This window comes from Palaemon carinicauda, chromosome 32 (genome assembly GCF_036898095.1).
Source record: "Palaemon carinicauda isolate YSFRI2023 chromosome 32, ASM3689809v2, whole genome shotgun sequence".
NCBI classification, from domain to species: Eukaryota; Metazoa; Arthropoda; class Malacostraca; order Decapoda; family Palaemonidae; genus Palaemon; species Palaemon carinicauda.
In genome coordinates this window covers 26033114-26055916 of record NC_090756.1, presented here as the reverse complement: position 1 = coordinate 26055916, position 22803 = coordinate 26033114, and the positions used below count along the sequence as shown (strand labels likewise).

Sequence of the window (22803 nt, the reverse complement as noted above, 5' to 3'; positions counted from 1 at the left end):
TACTGTATTAAATTACATAATATTGTTTTATTACAATATTCTTTTATCTTATATTTGTTATCTTAAGTTAAATTTGTGTTTGTAAGATGAGGAACTTCAAAAAGATATATTATTACATCTCTCAATATCTTTTATCTGAATAATAATTTTTATATGTGAAGTCTGTAGTCCTCATCTCACACGTCCAATTTCAGTGACTCCTGACGGCCAGATACGAACGTGTTGCGACAACACTCAGATTGGAGCGATGATTTCCCAGATGGCAATCGGCCTGGGATTCCTTAAACGATGCCCGACCTGCGCCAGGAACTTCCGTCAGATTTTCTGTCACATGACCTGCAATCCCCACCAGAGTGACTTTATGGTGGCGAAGGAAATCCAGAATGCCACTGATACTAGTGAGTTTAGATAGAGCTTTGTCAAGAGTGGTTTTTTGTTGCTTTTTTCACATTAGAACATTTCAGTAGTACTTCCATACCACTAATGAGGTTGACATTAGAACCTTCCAGTAGTACTTCCATGCCACTTATGAGGTTGACATTAAAACCTTCCAGTAGTACTTCCATACCACTAATGAGGTTGACATTAGAACCCTCCAGTAGTACTTCCATACCACTAATGAGGTTGACATTAGAACCTTCCAGTAGGACTTCCATACCCCTTATGAGGTTTCATACCTCTTATGAGGTTGACATTATAACCTTCCAGTAGTACTTCCATACCACTAATGAGGTTGACATTAGAACCTTCCAGTAGTACTTCCATGCCACTAATGAGGTTGACATTAGAACCTTCCAGTAGTACTTCCATGCCACTAATGAGGTTGACATTAGAACCTTCCAGTAGTACTTCCATGCCACTAATGAGGTTGACATTAGAACCTTCCAGTAGTACTTCCATGCCACTAATGAGGTTGACATTAGAACTTTCTAGAGTACTTCCATACCCCTTATGAGGTTCCATACCTCTTATGAGGTTGACATTAGAACCTTCCAGTAGTACTTCCATACCACTAATGAGGTTGACATTAGAACCTTCCAGTAGTACTTCCATACCACTAATGAGGTTGACATTAGAACCTTCCAGTAGTACTTCCATGCCACTTATGAGGTTGACTTACCGCACATGACGTTCAACACACCGCTAAGCATTAGCTTGGTGAACTTAAGTACCTCCCAGCTGTGTAATTTAAATTCAGCAAATGAAATAGATTTTAAGTTCTTGTGTAATTTTATGTTTTAATGATAATCTTCCCCTTAGGGGATTAGACTGGGTAAGATCTGTTTGGGGTGCAGATATCGATGGTTATCTTAAGATACGTCCCTGATTATAGACGATATCTTCGGATTGTTGTTTCCGGGGGTTGGAACCCTGTGATACCTGTGGTAATTCTCTTGTAATAACAATCGCAGAAATATTATACTGTAGAAGTTGCCAGAAGGAACTTCCATCAGGACGACATGGCTATCTCGCCCAAAAATAGGTTTTTCCTACGTCAAAATCCCTTTTTTGCACGTGTTCGCATTAACGGGAGTCTGTAAATTCAACGTTCGTATAGTGGTAGTTTGCTGTATGGGTAGATTACTCTCTTAAAAACGTGATATGACTTTGTCTACAGTGAACCCTCGTTTATCGCGGTAGATAGGTTCCAGACCCGGCCGCGATAGGTGAAAATCCGCGAAGTAGTGACACCATATTTACCTATTTATTTAACATGTATATTCAGACTTTTAAAACCTTCCCTTGTACGTAGTTCTGTTAACAAACTACCCTTTAATGTACAGAACACTTAATGCATGTACTACAGTACCCTAAACTAAAACAGGCACAAATATTAAAGGCGATTTTATATCATGCGTTTCCTAAACACGCCAAAAAGCACGATAGAAAACAGCAACCAATGTTTTGTTTACGTTTCTCTGATCATAATGAAGAAAGAAATGCCTTTACTGTACACATCTGTGTATAGGTTAGTTTTTGCATCGATTATATTGATTATTCAGTACAGTATGTTGATTTTGGTTATTACCAATATATTACCATATATATATACTGTATGGGTTATGAAAAAAATCCGCGATGGTCGAACCGCGAAGTATCGAGGGTTCACTGTATGTACAGGATACGTTCATTCCAATCATGAGAAAAGTATTGTCATAACACCCTTCTCTACCTTTTGCTTTTAATTATCATGTTATAATTCAATATATGCTCTCTTCAGATTATAATGATTATTTTACCATACAGAAAAACCTGTGATCACCGACCTTGAGGTGCACGTCACCAACACTTTCGTGGACTCCGTCTATTCCTCCTGCAAAGATGTCGCGATGCCATCCACGAACGAAAAGGCCCTTTCGGTCATGTGCGGCCTTTGGGGTGCGTACTATTGCTCGGGACAGAGGTGGTTCACTTACATGGGAGATATAAGCAACCAGTACACCCCATTCCAAATTGATTACATCTACGATGCGAAAGCCGAGGGTGCCATCGTTCCATTTAATGGAACTGTAATTCCTTGTAGTCAGGCGCCTAATGTAAGTAATATTATTATTATTATTATTATTACTAGCTAAGCTATAACCATAGTTGGAAAAGCATGATGCTATAAGCTCAAAGGCTCCAACAGGGAAAAATAGCCCCGTGAGGGAAGGAAACAAGGTTATATATAAACTACAAGCAAAGAAATAAACAATAATAATAAGATATTTTAAAAACAGTAACAACATCAAAACAGATATTTCATATATAAACTATAAAAAGACTTATGTCAGCTTGTCATAAAATTACAGCGCTGATTCAATACTGTAAAATACATGAGTGAAACTAGATTTCATAAAGCTTTTGCTCTTTAAGATTCACTTTTCTTTGTGTACTCCTCATCGTATTTCACGTTACAGAATCAGGCGTAAGCCTGTAGCTGAGCATAAAATTACAGTGCAGCATTTAATACTATAGAATACATGTGAAACCAGATTTCATAAACCTTTTGTTCTTTATAATTCACACTTCATTGTGCACTCCGCATTGAACTCACTCCTCTTTGTATTTCATGTTACAGAATCAGTTAAAGTGTAGTTATGCATAAAATTACAGTGCAGTGTTTAACACTGAGATCCATAAGTGAAAAGAGATTTCATAAACCTTTTGTTCTTTATAATTCCCATTTTGTTTTGTACCCCGCGCTGATCTCTCTCCTCGTCTATTCAACGTTACAGAATCAGTCGCAAGCGTGTAGCTGCGTGGATTGCGAAGATTCTTGCCCAAAGCCACCGCCTCTTCCTCCAGTCCCAGAACCCTTCACGATAGGTGGTGCCGATGGGATTATGGTTGTGATGGCCATATGTTTCCTGATATTTGCTGCGGCGTTCATCGTCTTGTATGTGATTTACTTCGTCAAACCCCACAGCATTGACAGTACGTGTTTTTTCGGTGTTATAAAATCTAGACGATGAATGTTTATTGATGTTACATGTGTTAATTTTCAATATGAATGTTTTTGAGTATGTTATATACTGACTTATGTAAACTTTCGATAAAATTTTTAATACTTACCTCTAAAAAGGATGGGTTTATCGTGTGATACATTTTTAAGCAATGTTTCTCAGATTTACTTTATCTTCTATGTTGCTGTTGTCGCTGCAGTCGACCTCTCCGCCAGGGAAGAAGAGCCGAATTATCTGGAGAAACTTGGCATACAAATTGAGGAATTTCTTCAGAAGTATTTCACTCTCTGGGGCACGAGTGAGTAACGGAAGTCTTAAGTAGATGTGGAGCATATTTGATTTGTTGCCTTTTTTTCTTGTTTGCCTCAAATATACCTCATATGACTCACTGAAACTGATTATAATACAGAAGGTGCTCAACTTACAAACTTAATAGGTTCCAAGAAGCTGTTTTCTAGTCAAACAAACTGTTTATAAGTCATTTTTTTCAAATTTTGGCCCAGGGTAGGCCTAACTTGTATCCAATGCTTATGATTTCCAACTACAAAAGTAAAAAAATAATCGGGTTTCATATGAAATAGATATCAGGCCATTACAAATGTCATTTTGCTTACTGTCTTAATTGATATAATATTGTTTTATTACAGTAAATCACGTTATCTTGTATCCAGTGCTTAGGATTTCCTACTACAAAATTAAAAAAATAGTCGGGTTTCATATGAAATAGATATCAGGTTATTACAAATGTCGTTCTACTCACTGTATTAAATGATATAATATTGTTTTATTACAGTAAATCACGTTATCTTGTATCCAGTGCTTATGATTTCCAACTACAAAAGTAAAAAAATAATCAGGTTTCATATGAAATAGATATCAGGCCATTACAAATGTCATTTTGCTTACTGTCTTAATTGATATAATATTGTTTTATTACAGTAAATCACGTTATCTTGTATCCAATGCTTATGATTTCCAACTACAAAATTAAGAAAATAGTCGGGTTTCATATGAAATAGATATCAGGGTATTACAAATGTCGTTCTACTCACTGTATTAAATGATAGAATATTGTTTTATTGGTATTTCTTTATCTTATGCTTGTTATTTTCAGTTGGATATGTGTTTGTATCTTCGTATGTTTGTAATTCGAATGTTTGCAAGTTGAGCACCTTCTGTAGACACAACATTATCCGTCTGTCTCTTAAGTTGAATTGCTTAATATAGTTTGTTTCCTTCTTGAAAATGAAATCTCAATTTGTAAGAGCCATACATCTCTTCTTGGTTTATTTTTAACAGATTTTCTTTAATTTTTATGTTTTTAAAAGGGCCAGTTCTGTCTTCACTATCTTGGTTTATTCTTAACAGATTTTCTTTAATTTTATGATTTGAAAAGGACCAGTTCTGTCCTCACTATCTTGGTTTATTTTTAACAGATTTTCTTTAGTTTTTATGATTTGAAAAGGGCCAATTCTGTCTTCACTATCTTGGTTTATTCTTAACAGATTTTCTTTAGTTTTTATGATTTGAAAAGGGCCAGTTCTGTCTTCACTATCTTGGTTTATTCTTAACAGATTTTCTTTAATTTTATGATTTGAAAAGGGCCAGTTCTCTCTTCACTATCTTGGTTTATTTTTAACAGATTTTCTTTAGTTTTTATGATTTGAAAAGGGCCAGTTCTGTCTTCACTATCTTGGTTTATTCTTAACAGATTTTCTTTAATTTTATGATTTGAAAAGGGCCAGTTCTCTCTTCACTATCTTGGTTTATTTTTAACAGATTTTCTTTAGTTTTTATGATTTGAAAAGGGCCAATTCTGTCTTCACTATCTTGGTTTATTCTTAACAGATTTTCTTTAACTTTATGTTTTTAAAAGGGCCAGTTCTGTCTTCACTATCTTGGTTTATTCTTAACAGATTTTCTTTAGTTTTTATGATTTGAAAAGGGCCAGTTCTGTCTTCACTATCTTGGTTTATTCTTAACAGATTTTCTTTAGTTTTTATGATTTGAAAAGGGCCAGTTCTGTCTTCACTATCTTGGTTTATTCTTAACAGATTTTTTTTAACTTTATGATTTGAAAAGGGCCAGTTCTGTCTTCACTATCTTGGGTTATTCTTAACAGATTTTCTTTAACCTTATGTTTTGAAAAGGCCCAGTTCTCTCTTCATTATCTTGGTTTATTCTTAACATATTTTCTTTAGTTTTTATGATTTGAAAAAGGCCAGTTCTGTCTTCACTATCTTGGTTTATTCTTAACAGATTTTCTTTAGTTTTTATGATTTGAAAAGGGCCAGTTCTGTCTTCACTATCTTGGTTTATTCTTAACAGATTTTCTTTAGTTTTTATGATTTGAAAAGGGCCAGTTCTGTCTTCACTATCTTGGTTTATTCTTAACAGATTTTCTTTAGTTTTTATGATTTGAAAAGGGCCACTTCCGTCTTCACTATCTTGGTTTATTCTTAACAGATTTTCTTTAGTTTTTATGATTTGAAAAGGGCCACTTCCGTCTTCACTATCTTGGTTTATTCTTAACAGATTTTCTTTAGTTTTTATGATTTGAAAAGGGCCAGTTCCGTCTTCACTATCTTGGTTTATTCTTAACAGATTTTCTTTAGTTTTTATGATTTGAAAAGGGCCAGTTCCGTCTTCACTATCTTGGTTTATTCTTAACAGATTTTCTTTAGTTTTTATGATTTGAAAAGGGCCAGTTCTGTCTTCACTATCTTGGTTTATTCTTAACAGATTTTCTTTAGTTTTTATGATTTGAAAAGGGCCACTTCCGTCTTCACTATCTTGGTTTATTCTTAACAGATTTTCTTTAGTTTTTATGATTTGAAAAGGGCCACTTCCGTCTTCACTATCTTGGTTTATTCTTAACAGATTTTCTTTAGTTTTTATGATTTGAAAAGGGCCAGTTCTGTCTTCACTATCTTGGTTTATTCTTAGCAGATTTTCTTTAGTTTTTATGATTTGAAAAGGGCCACTTCCGTCTTCACTATCTTGGTTTATTCTTAACAGATTTTCTTTAGTTTTTATGATTTGAAAAGGGCCAGTTCCGTCTTCACTATCTTGGTTTATTCTTAACAGATTTTCTTTAGTTTTTATGATTTGAAAAGGGCCAGTTCCGTCTTCACTATCTTGGTTTATTCTTAACAGATTTTCTTTAGTTTTTATGATTTGAAAAGGGCCAGTTCCGTCTTCACTATCTTGGTTTATTCTTAACAGATTTTCTTTAGTTTTTATGATTTGAAAAGGGCCAGTTCCGTCTTCACTATCTTGGTTTATTCTTAACAGATTTTCTTTAGTTTTTATGATTTGAAAAGGGCCAGTTCCGTCTTCACTATCTTGGTTTATTCTTAACAGATTTTCTTTAGTTTTTATGATTTGAAAAGGGCCAGTTCCGTCTTCACTATCTTGGTTTATTCTTAACAGATTTTCTTTAGTTTTTATGATTTGAAAAGGGCCACTTCCGTCTTCACTATCTTGGTTTATTCTTAACAGATTTTCTTTAGTTTTTATGATTTGAAAAGGGCCACTTCCGTCTTCACTATCTTGGTTTATTCTTAACAGATTTTCTTTAGTTTTTATGATTTGAAAAGGGCCACTTCCGTCTTCACTATCTTGGTTTATTCTTAACAGATTTTCTTTAGTTTTTATGATTTGAAAAGGGCCAGTTCCGTCTTCACTATCTTGGTTTATTCTTAACAGATTTTCTTTAGTTTTTATGATTTGAAAAGGGCCAGTTCCGTCTTCACTATCTTGGTTTATTCTTAGCAGATTTTCTTTAGTTTTTATGATTTGAAAAGGGCCAGTTCCGTCTTCACTATCTTGGTTTATTCTTAGCAGATTTTCTTTAGTTTTTATGATTTGAAAAGGGCCAGTTCCGTCTTCACTATCTTGGTTTATTCTTAACAGATTTTCTTTAGTTTTTATGATTTGAAAAGGGCCAGTTCCGTCTTCACTATCTTGGTTTATTCTTAACAGATTTTCTTTAGTTTTTATGATTTGAAAAGGGCCAGTTCCGTCTTCACTATCTTGGTTTATTCTTAACAGATTTTCTTTAGTTTTTATGATTTGAAAAGGGCCAGTTCCGTCTTCACTATCTTGGTTTATTCTTAACAGATTTTCTTTAGTTTTTATGATTTGAAAAGGGCCAGTTCTGTCTTCACTATCTTGGTTTATTCTTAACAGATTTTCTTTAGTTTTTATGATTTGAAAAGGGCCAGTTCTGTCTTCACTATCTTGGTTTATTCTTAACAGATTTTCTTTAGTTTTTATGATTTGAAAAGGGCCACTTCCGTCTTCACTATCTTGGTTTATTCTTAACAGATTTTCTTTAGTTTTTATGATTTGAAAAGGGCCACTTCCGTCTTCACTATCTTGGTTTATTCTTAACAGATTTTCTTTAGTTTTTATGATTTGAAAAGGGCCAGTTCTGTCTTCACTATCTTGGTTTATTCTTAACAGATTTTCTTTAATTTTCATGATTTGAAAAGGGCCAGTTCTGTCTTCACTATCTTGGTTTATTCTTAGCAGATTTTCTTTAATTTTTATGATTTGAAAAAGGCCAATTCTGGCTTCACTATCTTGGTTTATTCTTAACAGATTTTCTTTAATTTTTATGATTTGAAAAGGGCCAGTTCTTTCTTCACTATCTTGGTTTATTCTTAACAGATTTTCTTTAGTTTTTATGATTTGAAAAGGACCAGTTCTGTCTTCACTACTAACGGTTCTCTTACAGTGTGCGCTGAGCATCCCTGGACTGTCTTGATAGTGGGCGGCCTTATCGCTACCGGCCTGTCCGTCGGCATAATCTTCCTGAAGGTGACAACGGATCCCGTGGAGTTATGGGCTTCGCCAACCTCGAGATCCAGATTGGAGAAGGAATACTACGACCGGAACTTCGAACCCTTTTACCGCACTGAGATGCTTATCATTCGCCCCGTTAATGACAGCAAAGTAAGCATATAGTTTGTGCTAAGTGATTTTAACATTTCATTCGTGAAATTACCTCCGCCAGCAAAGTTGGAAGGAGGTTATGTTTTACCCCCTGTTTGTGTGTGTTTTTTTGTGAACAGCTTCCTAGCCATAATTTTAATCGTTGAGTAATGAAACTTGCACAGATTAATCGTTATGTAAAAAGCTGGAAATGATTAAATTTTAGAAGGTCAAGGTCAAAGTTCAAGGTCATGGTCAAGAAAAATGTCCAATTCATATAATCAGCCATAAATTTGGACATCACTGTCACAGAGACTTCAAACTTGGTTCATATTTGAGTGTAAGAAAATCCTCACCAATTGATACTTGTTATGTCAAAGGTCAAGGTCAAGATCGAGCAAGAAGTCGAGTATAAGCTGGAGCGGCAGAGGTCTGCACTCTACTGAGTGCCCCTCTAGTTTATGATAAAAGTAACACACAAAAACTCGCACTTCACTCAGGATCGTACTCATGATTACGAAATTGGAATGGCATTTTTCTTTCGCAGGTCCCCCATGAGACTCCCGATGGCATAGAGATGTGGGGCCCTGTGTACAACAAGACTTTTCTGAAGGAGGTGCTGAAGCTGCAGAATTTCATCACGAACGAGGTTAGTGTCTCTCGAGTCGAAAGACTTTTACGTTGCTTAATTAAAGATGATTTTGTTTAGGTGACGAATGATATCTAGAAAAAGGGTAGAGTAAATGTACTTTTGTGTATTCTTTCAATTTCTACCAGTACTGTAAATGCACAGTTTTTAAGTTTTGTAAATTTATATGATTGAAGTTTATTAATCCATAGAAAAGTGATGAATTATGAAAGCTTTTCAGCTACATTCCTTGACAATTTTAGGACTTAAAAATTCATTCCGCAATAAAAAAAAACCATGGAATATTATAAGTTGATCTCGTCAATATTGTCTAAATCTCCTGTTATATCTTTTCCCCCTTAAGTTGTACGGCGAAGTGGACAATGAACCGGTTGTTCTCGAAGACATATGTTTCTCGCCGCTGTCGCCCATAAACAAGAACTGCACCATAATGAGTGTTCTTAACTTTTTCCAAAATGATGAGGCGAATCTGGACATAGAGGTTCCAACTCCGTTGAATCTTACCAACAACTACATCGATCATCTGGCTTCATGTTACAGGTTTGTTGATTTTGACAGTCCTTTGTAAGAGATAGTATAGTCGATTCTTTTTAGTGAGGCAGATTTGCACCAATACGCAGTGGTGCCCTTTTTAGCTCGGAAAAGTTTCCTGAACGCTGATTGGTTAGACAAGATAATTCTAACCAATCAGATAGTAGGAAACTTTTCCGAGCTAAAAGGGCACCGCTGCTAGTCAGTACAAATCCGCCTCATTGAAAAAAATTGAGTATACTTGTTGTAATCAGTAAAGTTTCCTGATCACTGATTGGTTAGACAAGATAATTCTAACCAATCAGATATCAGGAAACCTCTCCTAGGTAAAAGGGCACCGCTGCTAGTCAGTACAAATCCCCCTCATTGAAAAAAATTGAGTATACTTGTTGTAATCAGTAAAGTTTCCTGATCGCTGATTGGTTAGACAAGATAATTCTAACCAATCAGATAGCAGGGAACTTTTCCGAGCTAAGGGGGCACCGCTGCTAGTCAGTGCAAATCCGCCTCATTAGAAAAAATTTAGTATAGTTGTTGTAATCAGTAGTAGGAGTTTGAGACCTCTTTCCTCTGCTCTTATACACAATGCTGGACAAGTTTTGTGATAGAAATGATTACTATTATGTTATATCATAAATAAATCACAGAATCAAAGATATTAAACTTTAATTAGGTTCCTATCGGTTTGATTTTAACTTGAAAATCATTACAGTATGTAGTTTTATATTTTCACTTATCACAGTAGGGGATTCAGTGTTATGAAGCTTCATCTGTGGTGGATAACGAGGGAGGGTGGGCTGTGTCACCCATAGCAGTACCAGCCAAACTCGGTTGAGTCCCTTGTCAGGCTGGGAGGAATGTAGAGAGGAGAGGTCCCCTTTCCTGTTTCATTTGTGTGATGTCGGCTACCCCCCAAAATTGGGGGAAGTGCCTTGGTATATGTTTGTATGTACTTATCAAGCTATTTTTTACAAATTTGAATGGTTCCAATAATGGCGAAAGCTCACATTTTTACTGCCTTCAAGTTATCGATTGTAATTTATATTTTATTTATCTTTATGAATATGTATAGATTTTCTCTTAATCTATGGAGTCGATTGGGGAAATCAAACCTTGGCCCTGTGTGTCAATAAGCGTAGGAGGAGATGATGATGATTATATATGTAGATATATAGGTTATACCTTAGCCAAGACAACTAATGCTTAAGTCCTCATAAAGGAAAATAAATTGATGATGATAGTGATAAATTTTAATGATAATGTAGGAAAATAACTTTTGCAAAGGAATTAGATTAGATAGAATAGGCCTTTGAGTGCATTGTACTGTTGGTGGAGTTTGTAAGATATGCGACTCATAAGAGATGGAATTTTGCATCATAAAGAGACTAGCCTGTCTTTGTTTTGTTCTGCCTTTGTTACAAACTCAAACCTAGGATCACACAGAATTATTTTTCACTTTATAGTTTAGGTACGTAGCAATCGCCCAATTCTACGATTTACGATTTGTTTCAGAAATCCGCTCCAGCCGTTGGAGCCTTCCTTGAGCATTCCGTGCCTGGGTGAATATGGCGGTCCTGTCTTCCCATATACAGCTTTAGGAGGATTTCTCAATGAGACTCAGGTGCTCGGGAAGAATCCGGCCTACAAGAACGCGACGGCTCTCGTTATAACGCTCGTTGTGAATAATTACTACAATAAGAGCATGGTTGAAAAAGCGATGGCGTGGGAAAAAGAGTAAGTTCTCGTTTTATATCATTACTCAATAAGTACACTTCGTCTTTTGAATTTCATTCAACTTTTGAATAAATAAGTTTGAGAACTTTGCTATTTTCCGATACATCTTAGACTTTTGTATTATGTTATCAAAATAGTATTATACAGTAGTAGAGATATGTGACTGAATAACAATAGTTCTAAGTAGTAAGTGTCCGTGTCTCTTCCACAGGCTCATTACCTTCATGAAGAACTACTCGCATCCCTTGATGGACATAGCGTATACCAGCGAGAGATCAATCCAAGACGAAGTCCAGAGGATGAGCGAAGGAGACGTGCTGACTATTGCCATCTCCTATAGCATCATGTTTTTATATATTTCATTAGGTAAGAATCGCACTTCGTTGTTTTAAAGGATTTATGACTGATGAAAACTAGAACTTAAGGGCAGGAGAAAACTGATTTAGCTCCAGAAGAACATATAGATAGTTTAGAGGGTACAACAGCAAGTAGAATGGGTAAGTTGTTCCCTACACACATACAAACCTTTTGTTCTCTTCTATGGATAGCAAGGTTGGTAGCGTCGCGGATTTCTATTACAGAGGTCCCGAGTTCAGTCCCCGCCAGGGACGCGAATACCGTGAGACCTTCTACTGGGGGGTACTCCCAGGGTGGCGCCTGGGGGGGAGGTTAGAGGGGACTAGTGATAGTCCCTGCTGGCTAATGGTCGCCCGAGGAGATCGATGTAAATCTTCTCAGTGGAGACCTAAAACCCGCAACTTTAACTTTTACTATGGATATATAATTTCAGCGTAGCTTGAATCCAGTCATGAACTTTTACGCAAGGTGTCAACAACCCTCTACTAGTTAGTGGGGTTAGACCGACCCACACAATTATCCTGTAATACACATCGCTTTTGATTTTGGCGCCGTACAGTGAAGACTTTCCCTCCCGAAAACCTTTATATTTACCTGACCAAAAAACTTAAATTTTCAGTTTTTCTTTTTCAGGTGTTTTTTTGTTTTTGAGGACTGCAACTATGTGGGTTTGCCCTGGCAGAAGCAGGCTGTGCTTGTGGCACATTCATATAAGTTGTGGCCTCACTGACTTTGCCCTGCATCGTAGACGATGCTGGCTTCTCCCTGCAGCAAGTGTTGGGAGTGGTCATCCTCCCAGTGGGAGCGATATGGTAGGTGACAGAAGATAGAGTCTAAAAGGGATTCTTCTCCATCTGGGTTTTCCTCAAGGTCGGAGAAATCCCAACTCCTTTCTCCAGTACCTCGTACTCTCTCCGCTGACTCTGCTCATTTGGCTTCCTCTGGAGGATGATTGAGCAAGAGTGATGACCATTTATCCCTTGGACAAACTTTTGGGCCCGGAGGACCTCGCCGCCTCTCCTAACAAAGTGGCAGTGCCCGCTATCCATAGGGAGTATAACTGTCTTGATGCATTATCATTTGTGGCCTTCCTTACAGCTTTCAGGTTCCCTCACGAAGGAATGGCTTTTGAAGGTGCTGAAGTTTGGGGCACTGCAGGAGTGCACAGCAGCCTCCGCAGGGATAGGTCACGACCTTCCCCACCGAGCCGCTGGCTGGGTATCCCTTCCCATTGGTCTCGTGTCCCATGCCGACACTTCCTCCACAGTTCCTATTCTACCTAAGGAAGAGGAGCTGTTTCTTTGTTTCCTTTCCTCACTGGGCTATTTCTCCCAGTTGGAGCCTTGGGCTTATAGCATCCTGCTTTTCTAACTAGGGTTGTAGCTTAGCTTGAACAACAACAACAATAACAATAAAGGTGGTAGGGGAAAAGGGGGTAGAGGTAGAAGACATGATTGCTCATGCTAAGGAGGACCTTCCTCCTGCCTGACCACCGGTGGGAGGATGCCTGAAGCACAGGTGTCAGAGATGAAAGATCCTTGGGGCTGAACCTTGGACGGTCTCAATCCTCTAAGCAAGGTACCACATCCCGTTCACTCTCTCTCTCTCCCTCTTTGCCTTAGCATCCAGTAATATTGTATTTCTTCGCAGAGGTAGTGGCTAAAGATCTCGCCCTTGAGGTAGAAGTCCAGATCATTTTGCAGAAGTCCACCCTCCAAGTGGCTCGGCGAGTCCCCAGGCTTCTACAGTCAACTCTTTCTTGTCGAATAGGCATCTTGAGCCCGGAGACCAATCATAACCTCTCAGCTTTAAATGAGTTTGTCCGACAGAATCCGTTCAAGATGGAGACCGCAGAAACGGTCAGACAGTCTATGAGACTAATGGACTACATGATCACACTGGATCTCAAGGACGCTTACTTCCTGATCCCGATCCATCCAGCATGAAGGAAGTATGTACGTTTCATCCTACATGGAAGGATTTACAAGTGTCAGATTCTGTGCTTTGGCCTGTCCACAGTACCTCAAATGTTCACAAGTGCGTTCACTCTAGTCTCAACCTGGGCCCATGCCAGCAGCCTTTGTCGATTAGTTGTTTCTTGCTGACTCGGTGAAGACCCCTTTCCTACACTGAGACAGGCTTCTTCCTTTTTGTCACGATCTGGGGATTGTCATTAATTTCGAGAAGCAGAATGGTATCCCACGACCTGTTCCAGCAGCCATATGCAGAGATCTTCCATAAAGCAGTCGGTTCCGTATGACTTCACGCCTGGAAATTATCCAGTATCTCCTCTTGCAGAGAGGCTTTTCGCACGCAGTGGCGAAACGGATGTCTGGATACCTCCGCAAGTCGTCTATCGCCACCTATCAGGTGAAGTGGACTATCTTTTATGATTGGTGTCATGGAAGAGGTGTTTCTCCACTTGATACCACTATCCCCTTGTTAGCGGAGGTTCTATTATGCCTCAGGGAAGAAAAACTGCTCAGTCTCGGCAGTAAAAAGCTGTCACTGAGCCTTGAGCTTTGTCTTTAGACTGAACGGAGTTTACATTTCCTCCTCAAGGGAATTTTCTCTTCTCAAATTGTACTTAGTTTCGAGCTTACATGCTCCCAGTCAAAAGTTATACCACCTCTTTGGAATGAAGTAAAAAAGTACTACACTCTCTGAAAGGAGCTCTTTACGAACCACTACCTCAGGCCTCAGATCAGGACTTGATGCTTAAGACTGTTTTTCTTCTTGCCCTTGTCTCTGCTAAGAGGTTCCGTGAGATGCATGGTCTTTCCTATGGCATCACCCATTCAAAGTGATGGGGGCAAGTAACGCTCAGCTTTGCCCCTGAGTTTGTAGCTAAGAGACTGAGTCCGGCTGTGGCAGACTCTAGATTTGGGCCCTTCCGGATTTCGAGTCTTTGTGATATAAATCTATGAGCCTGATCAGAATTCATTATGTCCTGTGAGAGCATTTAGGTACTATCTAGAGCTCGCCAACACGTTAAACATTTGTTTTTGAGTACAGGCAGGGTCAAGAGGAGAGTTACGAAAAATACGATTTCTACATAGATTCGGCAAGTCATTGAAAGTGTCTTGAATTCTGACTCTCCTCAACAAGGTATTAGACCCAAGCTTATGACTTTAGCAGCATATGTATGTCATTAGCATTTAAGAGAAAATTCTGTGGTGCAGGTACTCCAAGTGGGCATTTGGCAAAGACAGGTAACCTTCACCGCCCACTACCTGCAAGACGTACTCACGGGAAGCTAGATACATTTTCTCTGGGATCTGTGGTGGCTGCTCAACAAGTGGTGTAATGTACCTCAGCTCCTTTACTGGAAAATTAGCAGCCGGTCGAAGGTAGACGTTACCGAGCATTAGTCTGCAATGAATGGACAGGATGACTGGCCTCTTCCTTCATCTTCCCCTCTCATGGGTCACAGCATCTGGAAGACACTGCAGGTTAGAACCACCTTTCCTTGTGTGGGCTGAAATATTTTATATATATTTATGTCCCCGATATCTCTGCGAAGGATGATGGTTTATGGCTAAGTTTATGGATGAAGATGTGATTATCATTCTATATTCTTACCTGGTCACAGTGTTTGTTTCCACTCATTCACCATGACTATCTAGGCAGTCAAGTCTCCAGCTCACCAGACTGAGAGTTCACGAGGTGTCAGGGTATCAGGGTACCGCTTTCTTGCTCTAATGAGCTCAGAGCTGTATCCCAGGTAAAATTTCCCTGCCAGTTGGGGATTGGACTTCCACTCACCCAACTTGAGTCTCCATTGTAAAGAACGAATGGTTTGTATTCGGTAAGAACAAGTGGTAAGTTTGGAAGTCATTTGTATTTTTCCTAACTATACAGACATGAGCTCTTTACTCATATTTGTCCCACCATCACCTATCCCCCAAGAAGTCCCGTCTGCAACCTAAAGTGATGCATATCACTGGATGAGTGTGAAAGGGGTACCTGGTCAAACCCCCTGCTACCCCCGCTAACTAATGAGCTATACTGAAAACATATATCCATAGTAAAGATCTCAGGTTTTTATCGTTAGGAAAATTACAAATTGCTTCCAAATTTTGTGATATTAAGATAGTAAAAAATTATCCAATGAACTAGGTTAATTACAGCAAGACAAAGTAAATTTAAGAATGAAGTAATGGGTATACATTAAACCAAATCAAGATCGTATTATGGAAGGCAGGATGGAATCCTCTATATACTTGGGTAGTCCATAGAGAAATATTGTTTAAAGTATATCATTACTGCACATATATTTGAGGTCCCTTTTGCTCTAGAGGTCATGGCTATTGCCTCATGGATGTAGAGCAATAGTATCATATCCTGTGAATATCTTCAATGACAAGACCATTACCACCCATCACATTTTCTATATCTTGATTATTCCGTTCAACTTTAGTATTGAAAAAATAAATAAGAATTTTCATCTTTGTCTCTGTGATCTCATCTATTACACTCTGCTGTTCTTAATAGTATTCAGCTTTCCTTTATTTAGGGAAATAATTGATTGGCCTTTAGCAAACTATAACACTCAAATTGTACTGTTTTCATTTAAACCTTGCAAGTCATAATATACTATTTGCAGTTCTGAACTCAGTTAATGCCTTTTATTTTCTCGATGTCATTACCATTTCTAATCCCTTCCTTCCGACTCCATCGGTTCGTTATGTTTGTTTGATAGCAATAGATTTTCGTCATTAAAACAGATTATTTTTCTTTTGGGAATGCAACACAATATTCCCTTTCAGTTCTAAATATTTTCTTTCTTTTTTTGTTTTGCAGCTCTGGGAGGTTATTCAAGATTCAGTCGTCTTCTAATTGACTCCAAAATAACCCTTGGTTTGGGAGGAGTGATTATTGTTTTGATCTCGGTCACATCCTCCGTTGGTGTGTACGGATATGCCGGAGTGAAGGCTACTCTCGTGATCATAGAGGTATGTGAATATATATATATTTTTTTTAATGTTAAAATAATTTCATTGAACTAATTGTATTTTTGACGTACGCAACTATATACTATATATCTATTACCTTCTTCCAGGTGATCCCATTCCTTGTCCTGGCAGTGGGAGTAGACAATATGTTCATCCTAGTTCAGACCTACCAGAGAGAGTCCCGGAGACCAGCCGAGATGCGCTCGGAGCACATAGGCCGCGTCGTGGGTCAGGTTGCGCCGTCCATTCTTTTGGCATCATTTTCTGAGGCTGCCTGCTTTTTCCTAGGTGACATTTAGCGTTTTAATTTTGTTTTAGAAGACAGTTTTAGATGATGTATGCTTGGATTTTTACTTTTTGACATTATTTTTTTTTAACCCTTTTACCCCCAGGCTATTTGGAACTTTCCAACCCTTAACCTCCAGGGATTATTTTTTTTTCAAGCACATTTTACTATATATATTTTTTAAATTGCTCTAACAGCCTTGATTTTTGTCATAGAGAGGTCAGGTTGGTCTCATTCTTTTGGAAAATGCCTGAAGTTTCTCAAAAAGTTATAAAAGATATGCAAAAAAAATTGTAAATAGGAGTTTTTTGCAAGGATGTACCAGTACGTCCATGGGGGTAAAAGGGTTAATACTGTATTGGGTTCTAAAGTTGACAACTGTTCACCGTAACTTCTTGGTTGTGTACTGTATTTTAAAAAGATTCCTGAATATCTCCCTTTTTCTCGTTTTTTTCATCTATAATAATCACCTACCTTCTGTTACACCTGAATTTATTTATGAAATTACAAAGAACTCATTTCAAGCACAAGATTTCTTGAGATTCTCCCAAAGAGTTTGTTTAGGTTGAAAAAGTTGAACCAACCTTATATTCTATGTAAAGATATAAGCAAGGAATTCACCAGCTTAGAACAGTATTCTCTTCAAGGGTTGTTATCAAAAATAATCTTACTGTACTCCTTTCTATCCAGTTAGGGATTATTGACTAGGGAGAGACCTAAATCCCAGTACAGTACAATATGTATTATATCCAGTCTTATACAGTATTAGATACTGTATTCCTCTTAGAGTAATGAATCATAGCACTGGTCGTCCCTTAATTGAGAATAACTTTTAATTACTAAAATTTAAATGGACATAGAAGGGACTCGAGATTCATCTTGTAGATTTTTTATTTGAGTAAATCTCCTCATCTCTTCAATTTGTTAAAGCACTATGTAGTGATCCTTGAGCTTCATGACAACAATCATTCATTCATTTATCTTCATGAATAACAATTTATGTATATATATACTATTATTTCATTTGGAATATTTTAAACCTAGTCACTTATTAACATGAGAAATACAATATTGGATGTCTATGTTGTGTTATCAATTCAAATAGACATTTCAGCTTTTATTATCAACTTTTTTTAGCTTCGTAGTGAAAGGAGATATTTACACAGTCTAGTAACTGGCACGCTTGTTTAGTCTAGTAACTAGCGTGTTTGTTTATCCTTCCAGGTGCTTTGTCAGACATGCCAGCCGTCCATGCGTTTGCCCTTTACGCCGGCCTGGCTTTGCTGATAGATTTTCTGCTTCAGATATCCTGCTTTGTGTCCCTTATTGCATTGGATGCAAAGAGACAAGAAGTGAGTTCATATTGATATGAATTTTAAATAATACTCTGCCCTATTATTATTGTTATCATTATTGTTATTATTATTATTGTTATTATTACCACCCCAACCTGTAGTTAGCGGAAGGGGTGGTTGGAAGTCAGCCTGTGAATAGTGGTTTTCACACGCCCTTGTTGTGTACACGACACCCACAAGGTGATCGCGCGAGGGTAGTAACCTCTGCATTTCATGCTTTAATCTTTCTCTAGTATATTTGGAAGATTTATATTAGAAAAGTGTAAAAAAGGACCCTTTTCACCGGCCGTCACAGGCCGCCCCAGAAATTATTGTTACCACCCTAACCTGTAGTTAGTGGAAGGGGTAGTTGGTAGCAAATTGGGTGCTCAGCCCAGGTGTGTGAATGAGCGGGTAGCCAGCTACACCCTACCCCTCCCTTTAACTAGCGTTTGAGGTGGTTATTCCTCTTCTAAAAACTTCTGGCGCATCTTTCAGCTTCGCCGAAGTAATATCCCCTATACTGTAAATAGTTTTAGGTTTGTATTGTTAGGAAAAATTCAAGTTACTTCCAAATTTGTCATATTACTTGTAAAATGTGTTATTTACGCTTTGTAGGAAAATCGGTTCGATATATGCTGCTGTGTTGTCGGGAGCAATAAGGAAGGCTATACCCACGACGGTGTGTTGCAGAAGTTTATCAAACAGGTATACGCCCCTTGTCTCTTGTCCCGAATCGGCCGTCCACTTGTCATCCTGGTCTTCAGTGGCTGGCTCTTCTCCAGCATTGCAGTTTTACCCAAAATAGATGTAGGCCTGGACCAAGAACTATCCATGCCCGAAGATTCATATATGCAAAAGTATTTTGATGTAAGTATCATTTGACTTTGTACTTACAATAGTAATGCAAGAGTTTGTTTATTTTCTTTGTTATTTCAAATCTATCTACCATGGCCATGTCCCCAATTTTGGGAGGTAGGCAACATAAAAAAAAAAGAAATTTAGGGGGATTTTTTTCTCCTCGTTCCTCTTTTTCTGACAAGGGACTCTGCAAATTTTGGTTGGTACTGCTAGGGTGCCACAGCCCACCCTCCCCCATTTTCCATCACAAATGAAGCTTCATGTGCTGACTCCCCTACTACTGCTACCTCAATGGTCACCAAAGTGACTCGAGGTAGAAGCAGAGCCTATCAGAACTGTGTCACAGTCATCGTTATTTATTTCCATTCCTAACACGCTCTTTTGCATCTCTCACATCTATCCTCCTGTCACCTACAGTTTTCGTCACCACATCCGTCTACCAAAACCTTAGCCTTCCTCTTGTACTTCTCCCATCAACTCTTGCATTCATCACCTTCTTCAGCAGACAGCCACTTTCCATTCCCTCTACATGGCCAAACTACCTCAACACATTCATATCCACTCTAGCAGCTAATTCTTTTCTCTAACCCTATCCAATTGAGATACACCAGCCATACTTCTCAAACACATCATCTTGAGCACATTCAATTTCTGTCTCTCCACTTTCATTCCCAACAACTCCGATTCATACATTACAGTTGGTATAGTTACTTTCTTATACAGAACTCTCTTTACATCCATCCCTAACCTTCTTTTCTTTACCACTCCCTTCACTACCCCCAACACTTTACATCCTTCATTCACTCTCTGACATACATCTGATTCCCCTCCAGTACTAACTGGCTGTTGAGAATTTTTGTTTATATGCTACACATGAATAGAGTATTTTTACCATAATGATATATAAAACCTGTAAGGAATTTTGGATTTTTCAGAATATCCTATCATTTCCAGAAGTCCATGTTCATTTATTATAGCATTAATGTGTCTACAATATATTTTCAGTATCTTCATAGATATTTGAGCGTCGGGCCCCCAGTCTACTTTGTGCTCAAGGGAGGTGTTAACTTCACAAATCTCAAAATGCAAAATGAGATATGTGGTACTGTTCAGTGTGATAGTGACAGTCTGTCGACACAGATTTACATTTCCTCCATACTTGCTAACAGGTAAGAGTTCAGGACTTTTCTTTTGTTGCTAAATTTATTCCATTGTTGATCCAAATGTTTATTGTTTACTGATTATTATAATGTTTATTTGTTCCAATGCAACTTACAATTGTTCATCCTTTGATTAGGGAGATTACTCAAGTGCGAACTGAAATCGATCGTTAAACAAGCGGTTATTCGACTCATGAGGGAACGGGGCAAGGAGCCCTCCCCCTCTCTTCAGTCGGAGAGCCTTCACTTACTTCAGCTGCTGTCGTGTACGGCTGTACAGAAAGCTCCTGTCCAATGTATTCATTTTCTTTTTGGAACAGGGAAAGGAGCCCTGCCCCTCTCCAGTCAGAGAGCCTTCACTTTTACTTCAGCTGCTGTCGTGTACAGCTGTACAGACAGCTTCTGTCCAATGTATTCATTTTTTTTTTTCCCCAGAAAGTGAATGTTGGTTGTTAATTGTGGAATGGAAGCAAGAAGCTCCTTGTTAAGGGAGGGGTGGACTTGGCAGCCAGTTGATCTAACCTGTTGTAGATACACACACCCTCTGTGATTTTGGGGGAATGTCTGTTAGTAGGCATCCCCATGTGTTGAGTGTAGATAGTGGCCTCTGGTACAGTGACAGGCCTTCTCCCCGAGAAGACACGAACAGGGCATTCATGGGGTTGGACTGGGTAATGCTCTTAAAAACTCTGGTTGGGTGTCTTTTGCTGTGTCTAATCTACTTGGGGGATACATCTGCTACTGTCACTTTAGTCCATATGCCCCTGGATTGTTCCCAGTGGAGTATGCTGCATGGGTCTGTAGTCTTCGGATCTATGTCAGAGAGGTTTCAGGTTTGTTTGCATGGGGAGCCCTTAATGTTCGCTGCTTCATATGAGGCAGTGAGCTTCAGAGGCTGAACTCCTTGCCCCGGTTGTCAGGCAGTCTGTTGACATGGGGTAACCTAAGGTAGTTGGGGCTTCCTTAGGTCTTTCAGTTAAGCCCTCCATTACCTGAGGAAGCTGGTAGCTGAGGCTGATTCTTCCCAACACTCCCTGTGTTTACTTGTGTCTCAAGTGTTCCCAGTGATGCCAGGTTGAAAGGTGTGTTGGGTCCCCAGGTGTCAGGGAGGCCTATGGTTCTCCCCTTAGCACTAGAAGACGAGTAAGTTTGTTGGTAGATCCCGGAACAGAAGGTACGGGACCGGTGTTGGGAGCCGTTGGGGCATGGCTGGCCTAGGTAAGTTGTACCCCTGTCCCCGGGGTTTCCCGGATTCTTGTCCCAGTCTCGATGATCTCCACCCCTTCCCCTGTGGCAGCTTCCCCAAACCTGATTAGTTTCACTTCAGATCTCCATTCCTTAAGTCTAAAGAAGCATCTCTCCCTGTCCTCCTTTAATGAGCAGGACGATGGAGGATCTTATACCGCCATTAATCTTTGCTTGGTATTTGTTTCTATCTAATGTCTCCCTCTGGGGAAAGGGATTTCCAGTTTTGATTGGATATAAGTATACAGTATATATTTACATCTTGGGGCCTGTTAGTCTTTCATCCTTATGAAAGGTAGATAGGGGCTGGAAATGGTCCTCATTTAGCTTCTCAATAGAATAAACATTAATCACTTACAGGGAAGAAATTGAACCTTCCAGTTTGGGTTACAGGGGATTTCCAATCAACTAAGCAGGGAGCAGCCTTAACTCTCTAATTAACCTAATAAAAGGACAAAGGTTTTTATGTTGCGTAGGAACAAATTACAAATTTTTAGGCTAATTTATATTTCTCCTACCTATGCAAAGCTGGATTCTTTAATCTAACTTCCCTCCTCTCCCTCCTCAACCACCCTTCTCATTCCTGGGTTGAAGATTAAAAGTGAAGGCTTACCAACTGGAGAGGGGGTGGGCCTCCTTGTCCCTCACCCTCACCGCTCGTTATCCAAGTTTAACGGCCTTTTCAAACTTGCGCTGAATAATCTTCCTAATTAGGTATAGGTAGTAGGTTGGCTAGAGCACCAACCACCCGTTGAGATAATACGGAACCACCCGTTGAGATAATACCGCTAAGGTATAAATTTTTAATTTTTTTTTTTATTACTTTTTTTTTCTAAAGGTTTCCGATATTAAGTTAAATGTTGAGATGATTGATACAATAATAAGGCCAGTGTTAATGTTTGATATAAGAACACACCACTAAAGGACAAAAATAATGCCTTCAGAAAAAGACTGAAGGATCACACGATTACAAATTCCGGCCATGGCCAGAATTCCCTATTCTATTCCCGGCCATTGCTTGTGTTTCTTTGTTTTTTGTGACCAGCTTTCTGGCCACGTTTTTAATCGCAGTATAATGAAACTTGCATGCATTACCCGTTATATAGAAAGCTGGAAATTAATAAATTTTGGGGGTTCTAGGTTTAAGGTCACAGGTCAAGGTCACGGTCGAGCCAAATGTCCAATTCACGTAATCAGCCACAAGTTTGGACATCGTTCTCACAGCAACTTCATACTTGTTTCATATTTGAGAATATGAAAATCCGTGACCTTGACCTTTGACCTTATCGTTCCAAAATGTAATCATT

General features: G+C 38.6%; 1 protein-coding gene across 1 annotated transcript in view; it reads left to right on the top strand.

Moving 5' to 3' along the window:
* LOC137625542 (NPC intracellular cholesterol transporter 1-like) overlaps window positions 1-22803 on the top strand; it is a 53671-nt gene that overhangs the window by 7904 nt on the left and 22964 nt on the right. The window contains exons 3-16 of the mRNA XM_068356452.1: window positions 195-398; window positions 2248-2537; window positions 3219-3417; window positions 3646-3744; window positions 8188-8405; window positions 8932-9033; window positions 9377-9573; window positions 11077-11298; window positions 11510-11664; window positions 16459-16610; window positions 16718-16898; window positions 18121-18248; window positions 18849-19100; window positions 20097-20260. Coding sequence (XP_068212553.1) covers window positions 195-398; window positions 2248-2537; window positions 3219-3417; window positions 3646-3744; window positions 8188-8405; window positions 8932-9033; window positions 9377-9573; window positions 11077-11298; window positions 11510-11664; window positions 16459-16610; window positions 16718-16898; window positions 18121-18248; window positions 18849-19100; window positions 20097-20260 — 2563 coding nt within the window. The remainder of the gene's footprint in view (window positions 1-194; window positions 399-2247; window positions 2538-3218; window positions 3418-3645; window positions 3745-8187; window positions 8406-8931; window positions 9034-9376; window positions 9574-11076; window positions 11299-11509; window positions 11665-16458; window positions 16611-16717; window positions 16899-18120; window positions 18249-18848; window positions 19101-20096; window positions 20261-22803) is intronic.